General features: G+C 38.4%; 2 protein-coding genes across 3 annotated transcripts; one reads left to right on the top strand and one right to left on the bottom strand.

The window, feature by feature from the left end:
* Positions 1 to 348: 348 nt before the first annotated feature.
* LOC127655097 (zinc finger protein ZIC 2-like) lies at positions 349 to 6,179 on the bottom strand. 2 transcript variants are annotated; one of them, XM_052142705.1, is made up of 4 exons: positions 6,010 to 6,179; positions 3,164 to 4,728; positions 1,661 to 1,824; positions 349 to 1,316 (listed from the first exon to the last, which is right to left on the bottom strand). In XM_052142705.1, the coding sequence occupies exons 2-4, from the start codon at positions 4,140 to 4,142 to the stop codon at positions 1,122 to 1,124; spliced, it is 1,338 nt and encodes a 445-aa protein (XP_051998665.1). In that variant the 5' UTR covers positions 4,143 to 4,728; positions 6,010 to 6,179; the 3' UTR covers positions 349 to 1,121. The 2 variants fall into 2 exon arrangements, with proteins under 2 accessions (XP_051998665.1, XP_051998666.1); XM_052142706.1 differs by having other exon boundaries at positions 3,164 to 3,846; positions 6,010 to 6,178.
* A 2,480-nt stretch (positions 6,180 to 8,659) lies between these two features.
* On the top strand, positions 8,660 to 13,102 carry LOC127655096 (zinc finger protein ZIC 5-like). The gene is made up of 2 exons (XM_052142704.1): positions 8,660 to 9,877; positions 11,639 to 13,102. The coding sequence occupies exons 1-2, from the start codon at positions 8,833 to 8,835 to the stop codon at positions 12,082 to 12,084; spliced, it is 1,491 nt and encodes a 496-aa protein (XP_051998664.1). The 5' UTR covers positions 8,660 to 8,832; the 3' UTR covers positions 12,085 to 13,102.
* The last annotated feature ends 3,358 nt before the right edge of the window (positions 13,103 to 16,460 follow it).

Raw genomic sequence — 16,460 nt, 5'->3', positions numbered from 1 at the left:
GGGTGCGAAAGCTCCATTAAAATATTTCTGTCTCTCTTTCTTTAAAAAAAAGAAAAGCCCAATATCTCATTCAGTTGTGTTTGAAACCCCGAATTAGACTATTTATTATGGGAAGATAATTCAACACTGACACCCAAGCAAAATCGTATTTTTACTTTCTGCCTTGTGTAAAATGTAATTTAATAGCTATAGCTATATGCAGGTAACCATTGACAATAAATAAATAAAAAATGCATATTCAAATTCAAATACTAATTTGAGCAGCAAAACAATTGTATGTACGCAGGCCCTGAAAAGTTCACAATGTTTACCCATTAAGTGGAGAGAACGTGGAAAGAACACGACACGTTGTAAAGATTGTACACTTGCACCACATTTTATTATATCTGTATGCAGTAAATTCTTATCACAATAATGGAGAAAACACTTTTTAAACTTTGAACAAAAACACATATACCAAAACAACTGCCCCTGTTCAGCCCATCATTGTACATATTTATAGTAAAGAAACATTCTTTATAAATATTGTTTCATTTGTAGCAAGTAAATACCATAATTTAATTACAAATGGATAAATATGGCAGTCGATATTTACAAAAAGATGGGTGTAGTTACAGATATTTAACGGCACGACATTAATTTCCCCCACAATCTTCCAAATATATTTCACAATTCAAACTTGCAAAGCACAAAACATCACAAGTTAAGCCCAGCAAACTAAGATATACATTCACAAGCAAGCATTGTGTCTGTCTTCGTTAAACGTTGACTTTGGCACTCTTTCCAGTTAATAGATGTTTAATTACAATCAGTTTGCTTTAATGGATCACAATATTCATTATGATAATACAACTTTATGGTAATATGTGCACTAAAAAGTCCAGTTAGAGAAATAGCTACCATTGAAGGAACATCTATACACCAAAAAACCGACAGTCTATTACAACCACTGTGAAAGAGCGCGTGTAGTATGTACAAAAAGAGGCTGTTTAGTGCTTTTGCGCACGTCTCTTCTGCTGATGTGGGAATATTAAATCCGGACAAGCGCATATTATAGGAGCGTTCGTTTTGTACAAGCAGTATTTATCTCCTGCTTTTCTGAAATGGTTCCTCCTACAGTCTTAAACATACCATTCACTGAAATTGGACGATAAACTGCTGTGGTTGTTGGAACTGTGCACCGTTGAGGAAGGCGACAGATTGTTGTTGCTTTGGGTCTCAGTGGAGGGAGACACCAAACCAGGGGGTGTTGAGGACTCATAACCAGAACTTGCCGCTGGCGACGAGTCAGATGCAGGTGGAGAAGACTCATGAACCTAAAAAAATAAACATTCAAATAATTAATCATCCGCGGAATGAATTATGAACAGCTTGTTTTGGTCAAACTTTATGAGTAAGAAACATTCTTAACAGTATTTCTTTATGACTATGACAGTAAAGCCAACACTATTACGTTCCTAAATATTTACTTGTATGTTAACTACTGACCTGTTATGCGTTAGCCTAATAATTTAATGATATGTATCCATCAATTAAAGTTATTATAGTGTATTTCGTGTTTAATTGTTATTAAATAACAAAGTAGCCTTTAAACGGTTTTAGGGACTAAAATATATGTATAATGTATTTCTTATTCATTTTTGATCATCTGGAGAATTACCTTCATATGTTTTCGAAGAGAGCTGGGGTGAGTGTAGGACTTGTCACACATTTTGCACAGATACGGTTTGTCTGACGTGTGAACGTGCATGTGCTTCTTTCGGTCACTGCTGTTTGCAAAGCGCCGATCGCATCCTTCAAACTCGCACTGAAACGGTTTCTCCCCTGAGAAGAAAAAACATATACAGATTCACATGATTAGTGAAGTTTTAATTTATGTTGTTTAAACAACAACCCATATTACAAGAAAGAATTAACCTGCCATATATATTCCAACTATGGCTTCAAGAGAACTTTTGTGATAATTTTATATAATTAATTCCAATGAAATGTGTAAATATTGTGTTGGAATTTATATAACTTTATAAACATTTAAGAGGTATTTATAACATACACTTATGCTTTACAACGGCGACACACTGGGTCAAACTACCCACTGCAAACGTCATTTTAAAGGCAACAAAACAATAAAATCAAATATTGTTGATATTGACGATTGCAAATAATAGCTTTGTTCATCGATTAATACCATGTAAAATCTCATGAGTCATAATAGCACCTATTTTGTTTTTTCAACAATCAGCTTTTGTCAATCACACACAAGTATTTTGCATTTGCTTAGATATAATCAAAATGTAATTAACATTCAATGCATCCGTGTATTCAAAAGAGGAAATTGCTTAAATGTGCAACCCTTGTAATGGCCTGTCTAAGACTGTCAATACAATGGAAAGAATAACATTAGGCCCATTTATCGCCCAATGGAAACAAATTCTTATTTAGGCTACTCTCTTTGTTTTGCCTATGTTTTGTATTTAATTTTGAACAAATGTATTTGCACGTGTGTATGTGCATACTATCTACTCTCTCTGTAAAGATCTTTGTAATCATTGTTTTTAAAAGACTATGTTTACACAAAGTGTACCATTTTTTTACACATATATAGGCTAAATCGTTTCTTATTTTAGAGTGTACAATTTACACCAATTATTATACTCGGTTATGAGGACCAAAAAAACAAACAAAAAAAATCTTCCACAATGAACTCAAGTGAATCCTGACGTAGTCACCCGAGTGCGAGAGCATTGGTCCACACAAACATTAAACCGGTTGGGGAGATTTACGGCTCCTCTGTGCACGCGATGAGCCCTCGAGTCGCCTTTGACCCGTTTAAAGTTTATGAACCACAAACCCTCAACAGTATCTTACATAATTCAGCACATTGTTGCAAAACATCACATTTATTCCATACGAGGGCAGGCATAATCGTTTCCAGACGCTTTTGCACGAATTGGATTGACTATCCGTTTTTTTACAGATCTAAATCTCCTTTAAGCGTGCTTTCAATGTCTAAAAATACACCAACCTGGCATAATCAGCTTATTTTTGTAAACACCATTACTTTGGACTGTTGGTAAAATTGGAGTACTGTAGCCCCCAAACACATCCAAGACATTTTAATATGAATGTCACGAGCACAACCAGAAATAAATATCGTAATTACCTGTGTGTGTTCTCTTGTGAATCTTCAGATTTTCCGATCTTGCAAAGACTTTGCCACATCCAGGGAAGGGGCAAGGGAACGGTTTTTCTCCCGTATGCACGCGAATGTGATTGACCAGTTTGTATTTGGCTTTAAAGGGTTTGCTTTCCCGGGGGCACTCTTCCCAAAAGCAGACGTGGTTGCTCTGTTCGGGTCCTCCAACATGCTCGACCGATACATGGGTGACCAGCTCGTGCATGGTGCTGAAAGTTTTATTGCAACTCTTCTTGGGATTGCTGAGCTGCTCCGGATCGATCCACTTACAGATGAGCTCTTGTTTAATGCACTGCTGCCGCATGTATCGAAAGAAGGCACCAGGGTGATGGTGATGCGCTGCCATATTCATCCCCATGTTCATGTTCATGGAGCCGTATTGGTTGTGCAGCTGGGCGGCTGAGTAGGGGTCGGTCCTCGGGCTGGAGACCTGGTGGTACTGATCTGATCGCCCGAAAACCTCCCCCGGTAGTCCGAGTCGCATCTGCCCGTTGAGCACGTTTGGGGAGCCGTGAGATCCATGCTGCTCATGGATGCCAGGAAACAGAATGTGGCCTTGGCTCTCTGTATGGGAGTGATGGAGGGAGCCGGCCGTGGGGCCGAAAAGAGCATGCTGCCCGCCCGCCGGTGATGATTCCCCGAATCCACGGCTGCGAAAGAGAAAGTCCCGCGTGGAGTTAAACGGCGAGCTTGCGTATGATGTGACATGAGCCGCGTGCGCGCCCAGAGCTGCAGCGGGGTAAGCGGGCGCTTGGCTCGTGAATGCAGAACTCTGTCCGGGAGAGAGATCGTGGTTCAGTTTGAAGGCGCCCATGTGCGCCGAGTCTACGAAGCTGTTCTGCGCTAAACTCAAATCTCTGTCCTGCATCTCACTGGAGGAGTGGTGATGCCTGGCAAAGGTGCCCACTCCCAAACCAGGGAACTGGTGCCCAGCGTCCAGTAACATTCTTTCGTTAACCAAAACCAATTCTCTTTAAAGCAATCTATGCAAGGCGCGTTAATAAAGCACGAAATAAAATTGAAGGCACTACGGGAATATTAACTTCCAGATTTGATAACACGTCATGAGGCGATGAAGTTCGATCCGCTCATTGGAAAAAAGCTTTTCGCATTGAGTTAGTCTATATTTTTCTTGTGGATAACTTGTTACTCAAAATCCCCAATGCAACAAAATGCGAAGATTCCTTTGCGCTTTTCCTTTCAAATTGAGTCGATGTCGTTGTGTTCAGATTACAAGAATATACGAGTAATTATCTTACTGAGTCTTCCTTGTTCTTGAAGCATCTCGAATTGGAATGTTTATTTCTTTCGCTTGTCTATGTTTATCTCGGAGAGTCCCTCTTTCTCAGTGGACTGGCACTACCTCCTCTTACGCCCCCTTTAACTGGAGCCCGGTCATTCATTTGACGCTCTCTCATTGGCCGCCGCTCCTCATCAATCCCAGGTGCCCCTCCAATGGAACGCATTCATTTGGCGACTAATCGCTGATCGCCATCTTCTACTGACAATTACCGCCTACTTTTTCGGAGAGGCTTTTCGGGGAATAGGTAGAGGGAAAGCAAAAATACTCGCGTTTAATCAGACCGTTTAAAAAATGTAAATCAATTGAAAAATGACTTCAATAAGTATACGTATCCAATCATTCTTTGGAGGAACTGTAAAAACGGACCATTTGAAACACCGTTTGAATGCATAATTAATCATTTAAAAATGTGGGAGCTTTAGTTTATAGTCAAGTCTAATGATTTACTCTCACAAACTGCAATCCAACAAACACATAGCGAGAATTGAATGAAATGCACACTCGTAAACCTCATTCAAGGTGCCTTGACCTATTCTGCACGTGAGTATCCAAATGCTATTTCACAATGTAGAACTAAAACATCAGTTTGCATCCAGTTTGTATGTGGTCGTCAGTCGGCATATGAATAAAGGAGAACAGTATATCATGTGAAATCTCCCTGGGTGCGGACTGACATATCAAAAATAATTAATTAAATATACGTGTATACATGTATAAAACATTAGCCTATTGAGATTTGTGGCAACAAGAGATATATTAAAATGACATGGCGTTTGGGGCATAACAAAGCAGGAGAAGTGCGGATAGTGCATTATCGCCATCAACATCATCATTATTAAAACCAGCAATAAATTCAATAAGTGTTATTGGATTAGAAAACAAACTGTTTGTTAAATTGTGTCTAACACTAAAACCCTGTTATATATCCTGTATAAAATAATATTTCCTCCACAAGAGCCCACAACCATAATCTATAGACAACACAACAGTGTTTCAAATACAGCAAATACAATAGCAACATACATTTATGAGACAGGCTCTTTTTATTTCACCAAGACACACTATTACTAACATATATAAGACTAATGCTCAGACTCAGAATACTGCAAAGATCACATATAAAAATTGCCAACACAATGCCATTTTAGTGTCGGCTTGATTGGCTATATTCTCTTGTTAGACAAGCACAGTCTGATACAACAATAATGGATGTCATGGGCCAAGAATCTAGTCTTTCCAATGGAATAAATGCAGATTTAAAAATCACATTTACTGGTATTTTGTGGTTACGGAACAATCATATATTCAAGCTGTAGGCTAACATGTACACTCCATAACAATAACGGAAAGGTCCGACCTAAGTTATCCTATGTGTATGGGGTTGTTAGCACATTGCAAATTCCAGGCCAAAATATAGATAAGCCATTTTAGAGACTGTATTAGATCTCTCCCCCATAGAACCTGGGCATTTATTTAAATGTTAACATTCAGTTAAAGAAAGTTTACTTACAATAGCATTGAACTTAAGTCCCAAGTCCCGTTCCAACAGAAAACATACTTTTTCTCATCTTTCCTCAGCTCCGAACGCTATAAGCTGTAAATAATAGGGCAGAGGATGTATAAAACTTTGGGAATTCGGTGTGCCTCAGCTCAAAGCCATGCTGTTTGAACGTTATGTACCATTCTTCCAAGACTATTTCTACCCTCTCCACAGGAAACATAGGATCTGATCCAAGTTCAAAGTCACGTCTACCGACCTCTCTAAGAAGTTCTTTATTTCTCCAGAATCCCACAAAACCTTTCCCCTATCCAATGGGTAGGGGGAAGAAGAAAGATAAATTAGACAGAGAGTGCAGTCAGCCAGGAACTCAAAGCTGCAGTTTTGTTATGTTTCTTAAGGAAGGGAAAAGGTTCAAAAATGCTAAAACCATACACACACATCCATGGGGGGAAACGAGTTTGGCTTGTTTGGCTTGTATTCGTCACTGCGTGGATTTGAACTAATATTACTATTTATTTTTTTCTTCTGTGAAAATTGAAAATCCCAACTCTATCTATAAATCACCAGACTTGAACAGTAATAACAATACCTAGTTTACATGAAATATGGCTTTCCTTTGTTGTATTTTGCTATGAGACAAAGCAACAAGGCATATCTTTCAAGTTTGTCATTACCAATATGGTTACTTTTAGTGACCTTGGGTATTTCAAGGGTGTTTGACCTCTGACCTGTGGAGACCACATATGTTACCCTTTGAACTTATTATGTTAATAAATCCTCCCTGTTCAAAGGTTGCAAGAAGACAAGTGCTGCCTTTACCCTCCATTTTGTCATTTTCATAAACAACAGCAACCGAAAACACCAAAGGTTCACTCATAACCTTGTTTTAACCATATTCAACCATTATACAATTCTCACCATTAACTTTTATTGTAAATGAACTATTAATTTATTAATTCAAGGACAACAGCAACACTCCCATAATGTATTCTTCCATTACAATCAAGAGGTAAATGTTGGGATGTCATAAATCTAAATTGTAACACATAGATTGTAATGCTGCTGAGGCATTAATTGGGATACATTGTGGTGCTTTAACACATTAAGAATCGTAAATCGTAACACTTGCAATTACAACAGGTGCATTTACACAATGAATGGTAGGCTAAACGTAAAATAAATTAATACAAATTTAACACATTTGTTTTTCAAAGTTTGTAAAATCTAGCCCTCATTTATGAAATTTTACGTGATCTGAGAGAAAAAAGTGGACTTTGTTAGCACATGTCTGTCTAACTGATTTAAAATGTATTCCAGGATTTTAAAATTATTTAGGGTGTATATTAAAGAATCCACAAAAAGTCTAAAAGACACACATTTTTTCATTTGTATTATTAAGATGTATTCCTGTTTAACCTTCTACTGTACTTAGGTCATTGGTTTTTGCAATTATTCTTTGGGATATGGTCACAAATGCCCTGAAGCATATTCAAAGCTGTCTTTGAATTAAGACATATTAAATCAATGGCTTTCACTTCATGCTGAGTTCAACATGGACTCTAAAAGGGCATGGACGTGTACCATGACATGACACACACATACAGCACACAGAAATAAACATGAATTAAAATTATGTGAAAGGTGAGATGCTTCTTAAACGTTATTTTTTAAAACAACACTCGATGGGAACATCTTCGAAATGTCATGGTTTGAAAGACTTTACAGTAAACATGTTTTTTTTAATTTTTTTAATCATTATATCAAGGCACAATGGCACAATTTAATAATCATTTTTATAATTTAAACCACAGGAATCTACCAATGGCTGAAAGCGACCAGTGGATTTTTTTCCTCCTAAGATCTAAGATGTTCAAAATTGCATTTTTAAAACATGAATATTAAAATGCATTTACTACATTTGATTTTGAATGTAAAATTACCTGTTAATGTTCTTCATGAATTAAAATGATGTTTAAAATGAATATATCTTCACATCCTAGGCTTTTAGGAAGTGTCTTCTCTTTTCTTAAGAAATTATGCCAAAAATGTTTATTTGTTCTAGCTATTAAATTTTCCTGTTTATATCTAATAATTTAGTTTTGCATATATAGCTTGCTTATCAATATACTGTAGCCTACTACTGCACATTGCAAAAATGTAATAAAGAAAATAAAACATATTTGCTGAATTTCTTTTTGGTGGAACTACACATTGTTATCTACATTTTTATTTTAAATATTTCCAGCATATGCTTCCTCTTTACAACTACCAAGATAATTAAATTGTTAATTATGCAGCCATTTTTTATATTATTTTATTATTAGGCTATTATTTATTTGTCATTATTTTATGCGGTGGTGGGCGGTTGCTCAGTATGCAAATATGTATGTAGTGTCAATCTGTTTTGTAAAAAGGAAAAACACCATCCTTCCACATGTGTGTGTTTGTGTGTGTGTGTGTCTTGGTAAACATATTTGCCTGTAACTTTGTGAGCACAACTTTGGAGTGAACAGTGATGAAGAGAGTGAGGGGGCGGAACCCTGCTGAGCCTGTGCGCTGAAAGACAGCCAATCGCTTCGTTCTCTTAACTGCCAGTCACCGAAATCTGTCCAATACCCGCAGTGCCATTTCTAAACTCTATTCCCCACTGTGTCCTCCAACTGTTGTATGTTCTGCCAATCGCTTGAGGACAGAGTGGGAAAAGGAGCAAGCAGAGTTAGAGGCAGGACAAAAGAAGTTCTATAGGCGGCCATATACATATATTTTAATGGTTTCGGAAGGCCCGTAGTTAAGAAAAACAATAGCATTGAGGGCGGACATGACAGCGTAGTGATGGAGCCCCCTTTAAACAAGAGGAATTCGGCGATAAGATTAGCGGATTTGGCATCGACTCAAACCCATCCTCATCAGAATATGACAGGCTTCCCGGGGATTGGGGGGCATCACCCGCACTCCCACCATGCCCACCTCCACCCTGGGGAGATGGGCAACGACCCCGGAGTGGCTCTCACTCCATTTGGACCCGAGCACATGGCACAGACCAATGCTCTCAAACTTAGTCCCTCTCAGCCTGTTCAAATCCATCCCGAAGCCCAGACCGCGGCATCTTTCACGTCTTCTCAGACCACAGTTGGTTTCCCCTTGGCTCACCCCCACACAGGCTACACCACCAGCAGGGACTTCATCCTCAGGAGAGAGCTCTCAGCCTCTGCTATGCATGCACTTGGCGACCAGCATAGTTCCGCCTCCTCCCCTCATCACCATGGCATGTTCATTTCCCCAACAGGTGCTTATGGGCACACGGAAGGTGGTGCCCATCCACTGTTCTCTGGACTGCACGAGCAAGCGGCCCCAGGTGCCCATCACCACCATGCCCTCAACGGGCAGATGCGTCTGGGTCTACCGGGGGACATCTACGGCAGGCCAGAGCACTTCGGCCACAGGCCCGAGCACTATGGATCTTCTTCTCTCCACAGCTACAACTCCATGAACTTAAATGTGAACCTCGCCACGGCTCCTCACGGAGCTACGGGGGCGTTTTTGCGATATATGCGGCAGCCCATCAAGCAAGAGTTAATCTGCAAGTGGATTGATCAGGAGCAGAACTCTAAGAAGCCTTGCTCCAAAACTTATAGCACCATGCACGAGCTCGTCAACCACGTTACGGTAGAGCACGTCGGAGGACCGGAGCAGAGCAGTCACGTCTGCTTCTGGGAAGAGTGTCCGCGCGAGGGAAAGGCGTTCAAAGCCAAGTACAAACTGATCAATCACATCCGCGTGCACACAGGAGAGAAACCGTTCCCGTGCCCCTTTCCCGGTTGTGGCAAAGTATTTGCGCGCTCGGAAAATCTCAAGATTCACAAGAGGACGCACACAGGTATGTGAAAAGTGCACAAATTCATTGAGAAAAAATAAATAAATAAATACATTTACCCACAAGAAAGCGTGATGTATCTGTGGATGAAAATGTTTCGTGCTACGTGGTAATCAAATTTTGTTGATATGTGACAACTTTACGAGGCAAAAGAAACACGTTCTTCTCCCCCGCCCTATGCACAAAATTCCTCTCTTCATAACTAAGGGATGAGGTTTGTTTGTTTACAGTGCGTATTCTTTACCAAGCAAAAGATTAAAGAAAGAATCGTCATCTAGAAAGAATAACTTAATGTGGCTATTATTTTAAATGCAATGAAAGATTAACGTGTATAAGAAAAATAAATAGTAACATTAAACCTGTGCTTGCACACTAATTGTTTCACCCTGTTTGCTTTTTGATTCGTAAATGTTATACCTTGAATACATGCAAAACTGCAATTATGACTGCATGTTTCACAATGTATGCTAATGCGATCAGAACTAAACGAGTACTATGTTATATAAGACTACAGGCAATATTATGGTCCGAGGTAATACTTGAATCTTTGGCACGTACTTGTCTCTGTAAGAGCCACATATAATTGCAAACTTAGTAAAATTGCAAAGGTATTAAATAGGTCCATACCAATGTTGATATGGAAAGTGTGCCAGCCATGGTGTCTTTACGACATTTGGATTGACCAAAATGTTGCCATTGAGAGAGAGGAAGGCCTCTGCTTACGATGTTCCTCTCATGACTGTATTCTAACAAAATTATTTAAAGGCACCTGTGCGTTGGTAGCTGTGCATTGCATTAAAATAGACTGCTACACCCAGGGAACACAAACAGATAAAAGCTTCTGGCAAATGCATAAATGTATTTATTTATTTATTATTACTATTTTAATAGATACAAACAAGCTCTTTCTCATGTCAGCATAAACATGTAACCCTGAACCCATTATAAAACTGTATTTTTATGCAAAAGAAGTGTAAGTGAGTTCAAGCCAATTTGTTTTTGCCAGCTGTTAAGTAAGTACAAGGATTGTTTGGGATATTGGACTATATTTACCCAGCAACACGTGATGACATGAACTGCCCTCTGAATATAGGCAAGCCTGTCAAACTCACCTAGATTAAGAATTCTGTGTAAATGGTGGTATCTCGAATCAACAGTAAAATGTGAGTAAAAAAGTCAGTATTGGCATTTAATAAGCCCATTTGTTTTCCCAGTATAACACAGTGAATCAATGCCTAACGCTTAATGCTATTTTGACATGAAATCTTTTATTTATTTAGAAAAGCTTGTCATTTCTGACACTCCAGGCAATTTCATATATATGGCAGGCCCAAATGTTTTAAGTGCAGTTGAACAGTTGAGTCAGTGGTACATGTAGTAAAACATACTTTTTTTGCAAGCTTTAGTCAGAGAAGGTGAGAGTAGCCTGCATCTACAAAGTAGTTGCATATTCCATGTGGCATGCCTGAACCATAGCATTTCCATATGGCATAGGCTAGCAGAAAAAAATAGGCTACTGGGGAGTTACAGTATGTGACAGTGTTTTGATTTTCAAAACTAAACAAACCACCAATCACTGAATGCTTTTTATTAATGATGTATTCCAAAACAACACATGGGCAATACACTTTGGTCATGCATCCATTTCTACATTTTAACAAGCTATTATTTTCTTATGAACAAAAATCTTCTCTGGACCTAAAAAGTACAAGAATGATTTCTTCACCATAATTACATTTTCTCTCTATTTTTGTTATCTCCCAGGCGAGAAGCCGTTCAAGTGCGAGTTTGATGGCTGTGACAGGAAATTTGCCAACAGCAGTGACAGGAAGAAGCACTCTCACGTCCACACCAGTGATAAGCCTTACTTCTGTAAAGTGAGGGGCTGTGACAAGTCTTACACACACCCGAGCTCTCTGCGTAAACACATGAAGGTCCACTGCAAGTCTCCTCCGCCCCCTTCCGCCAACACGGTCTCCTCTTACCATCACTCGTCCACGACGATGGGTGATGCCCTCTCACCAAACCTGGAGCCCCACAGGAACCGTTCGTCGAACATTTCGCCTCAGGTGACAAACCTAAATGAGTGGTACGTGTGCCAAGGGAGTGCTGGACCAAACAATCTACACACCCCTTCCAGCGATGTGCCAATGTCGGAATCTGACGACGAGGACACTTACAGACACACAGATCCAAGGGCAATGCTCTGATGTGAACAGCAAGGAACATATACATGATCAATTGTCCCCATTAAAAAATAAATAAATGAATAAAAAATAAAATAAAACTCAAACGTTCTAATTTCAAAGACATGGAAAAGCCTGGGTGTCAGTGGGTCAAAGAGATTTTGCCCCCAGTTTGCCCTTAAAACATGCTCAGAGCATTGATGCAATGTTCCCGATGATAACATTCATAAGCAGTTGAAACGTGTAAAATGAATTGCGAAATTTCGATATCAAACATGAAATAGGCTACTTGACGTCTCCCCTTCTTAATGATTGCATATGACTTACCGACTTGTCTTAAAATAACATGAGCTCACAGAAAGTATTAACAAAATTCCCTTTTTTTTTTGTTATTCGTTATTTGATAGAAACGCATTTTAAACGTCTAATGTCCATAAGGCATTGTTCCGCGTTTGGGGGCAAATGCAGTGACAATAATTGTAGGTTTTACTTGTTTGTTGTCAGTGTCAAATAAAAACGAGTTTTAAATGGGTTGAGTCTGGACGGCTTTTGTGATATTTATTTAAACCTATATTTTATGCAAAATCAATGTAACTCTGATTAAAGAGTACTAATATGTCCTTTGAGACCCTAAATGGTGTATTATTGACAGGCCTATCCATGACTGATCTGTAAATAGTAAATGGCATTGATGCTTGTGAATGTTGTCGTAGAGTCTCGACGAGTTTTGTACATTGTAATTTATTTGCTTGTATTAATGTTGGTCTGGAAGTACAGATACACCAAAAAATAATATAATTTTGGTGAAATGAAGTGATGGTTTTTTATCGTGTTCTGTAAAAAAGGTCAAACTTTAATAGGAAGTATAATGTGAAGAATATTTCGCATGACCTGTGTCGTAACTATTTCTGTGAGGTGCATGATGGTATTAATGGAATTACGTAAGAAGGTTGTAAAGAAATGTGATGTTTGTGTATAAATATATGGAAAACTTGAATAAAAGGCAGGACTTGTAAATATGGTATTTTCAGCAAAAGGCTTTGATTCATTGTGCATATATCATTTTTAATTAAAAAGGTATAGCGTTGATTTGAATAAAACGCCCACCCACAATAATTCCCAATTTCTGCTAAATAAAAATATCCCATATGAACTTTCAAATGAGAAAACGTATCACTTGATAATAGTGCACGTCATGAAAGGCGGAATGGCACAAAGCCATCAATACATGAATCATACATGGGACTACAAGTCATCAAAGATAACCGACAATAAGAATAATATTATATTGTGAAATGAAACAAATTTCTCCGTCTAATTTTCTTAATTATATCACACAATAAAACTTTAAAAGTGCATTATGTCTTATACAATGGAATCAGAACTGGCCAACGCAAGTTCTGCACCACTTCAAACAAATCCGCTTCAGAAAGAAAGACTGCACGATGCGATCGGATTTCTATGGGTCCCATTTGAATATTTATAGTAGAAAAACTACAAACTAGCCTACTACTAAATAGTCAAACATCAAAGCGGAAATCTCCCCCACGAACTATATTCTCCATTAAAATCAGCAAACAACGCATTGTATACAAATAGAAAAATAGCCTACTATTGTATCAAGAAGTTTTTTATGCTTCATAGGAGAACACCGAAAAAAAGATAATATAAGTATATTAATAGATAATATATAAGTTTAATTGCATGTTAATGAACATTATTACATTCATCTTGCGTCATAGAGTCTACCCTGCAATTGAATAGAAAGCATGCGCGTTGGTACGTCTTTGGAGGTTGTAAATCGAGCTTTTTTTGTGTCAGTGAAAAGCCCCATAAATAACGTGAAGTTCAAGGGCACTTCAGATAGAGTGTGTATGTGTTTACCCGACACTAGAAACAGGCAACTTCAATTGGAGACACTCTATTAAGATACAGTCGCACTGACCTTTAGTTTCATGCTACGTTAGAGCAGTCAATTCGCACTTCTTCAGAATCGCTCATATTTGTGTTCCCAAATCTTTGAAATCCCTCCTGCGCATTACGGTTTGCTTTGGAAACAAGCGCGCGCTACTATCTGTTGTCCGCAAACTATTATTTGCCCAAAGAAAGAATGATCTTCTATTTATTTAAAACAAGTGTCTTATGAATAGTGCAAAATAAACATGGTGAAAAATAACCAAAGAGACAGTCCTCTCGGAAAGAAAGGGGGGACTTCATAAAAGCTGCAGCAGTCACAGCTGAATTGGAGACGCTTTGAAGTAGAACTTATTTGAGGAATACTTTTCGGTCGCCCTAACAACGCTATTGAATCGAAAAGATACCCCCTTTGTCAGCGATTTGTTCTCCTTTAGTGCAAAGCCCGTGGAAATCACTTACATGGTCTACCTTAACACGCAGCCTGCAAATCAGTAACTCTAAGAGTCAGACTCACAGACGCCACTTTTCAAAAGACAAAGCAGAAGTCAGTCTGAAAACGCAGCGAGTTCTCTCTCGTTTTGCCTTTATTGGACAGAATGATCACATCAGAGGAGTCCGTTTACTACAGTCAAGTCAGATTTCACACCGTCAGCTTCTTATTATTCGTTTGACTAGGGTTCAAAGTACCCAATTCATTGTGCACCCCTTTTTGTGACGCAAAAGCGACAGCATTTAAAGTACTTGGGGGAAAGAAAACATGCATCAGTTTAAACATCTTATTTCTCCATTTAGAATATTATCTTTACACTTTATCTGTTTGAAACCCTTACATATGTTCAACTCATACTGCCAGACTTCATCTGAATGCTTGCAAAGTCTCAGAGGAAAATTACGGCACTAATGGAATATTTGCCATGATGTTTTGGTTGGTGTCTGTGGGGAGAGAGGGGCGTTAGAAAACACGTGCAATTAAATATCGAATGACACATGTATATTTAAAAAAGTCTTGTTAAACGCACCGGTGGTTTTAATTTCTCCTTTGGATTAGTCAACCTCGAAGCCATAGTGATAATTAAAATGTAATCTTAAGTTATATATATATATATATATATATATATGAACAGGTCTGTTGTTTAAACCATCCTAAAATATTGAACAAAATTATGATAATTAATTGTTTACAATCATAGGTGATTATCATTTTATTTGTAGAATAATTTGACTACTTCATTCATTTTTAAAACGTGTAGGCTAATCCTTTAATCAAAATTATAGCAGTATGTAGACCACGTAACATTTACAACATTTTAGAATTTGCTACATTGTTAAAAAAGCCTTAATCAAATGTTATGTCAGCAGGACATCTGCAAGACAAACACGGAATAATTGTGCAAAAGTTAACCTTCGTTAAACACGTTTAAAAGTGCATAACCAAACTGTTCTCGTCCATACTACTTCAAAACAAAAACAACTTTCAAGTATGCGAGGTACTATAAACATCCGTTGAATGTTTGACCACACCATGCTTTGAAGAACAAGAAAACTGGGCACATATTCATTCTCCAGGCACTCTGCCAAACTCTTCCGAGCACCCTACCTGCCTATTATCTTAAGTTTCCGAATAAGTGAGAAAACACAATCCAGTTGCAGCTGCAGGGCTGCTTGTTTCCTCCCTGCACTCCGAGATTTAACTCTAAAACACGGAGAGGAAAATTTCATGGTCGAAAAACTCAAGGGGTGTTTATACAGTGCAACGTAAGTACATGTTTTATGAACTCAATTCTGGGGAAAAGGGGCCATTGCACTCTTTTCTCGTTTTAACTAGCAACTGTTTTAGCGCAGCTATTGATTATGCGTCGTGCTTTTCCTTCGTGCATGCATGTGAAGATGATGTTAAGAAAGTTTGCCGTCTCATTTAGTTAGAGACCGGGTGAGTAGTTGTTTGCTATTTGCACTGAAAGCACAAGCCCGACTCAGACAGCTGTGAGTTCACCTATTAGCCCCGATGTCTTTCCCAAAAGATTACTTGAGTTAAACATCTGACAATGAGCGCTCAGGGGTTCCGCTCGCCTGACCTCCACTCGCTTTTAATAGTTTCATAGGAACTTCATTAAATCAATTACTCCACGAGCACATCATCACGTATTTGTACTTGTCCCTCAAAAGATTCCTTGGTAACACTTTAATTTCTTTGGACAACAACTTTCGCGATGAAGTCATGCACTACATATGTGTTAAGCACGATTTGTTAATGTCGAATTAAATATTCAAATATATGAATCTAGGTTCATGACATTTCTATCCATGTAATGTAATGATCCGATGTTGAAGTTATCAAAAAGTGTTACTGCGTGTAGTTACTCTTTTTTAATTTTTTCCCCTTCTTTTTTGTTGTTGCTGCTGGCAACGATATAGGCCTAACTCCACAGAGACTACGAACATTTTAAGTCTTTAGAAGCTTGAGGGTTGGAATTAAGAACTGA

The sequence above is a fragment of the Xyrauchen texanus genome, chromosome 14, assembly GCF_025860055.1.
Source record: "Xyrauchen texanus isolate HMW12.3.18 chromosome 14, RBS_HiC_50CHRs, whole genome shotgun sequence".
In the NCBI taxonomy this organism is placed as follows: Eukaryota; Metazoa; Chordata; class Actinopteri; order Cypriniformes; family Catostomidae; genus Xyrauchen; species Xyrauchen texanus.
This window is presented reverse-complemented; position numbering and strand designations above follow the sequence as displayed.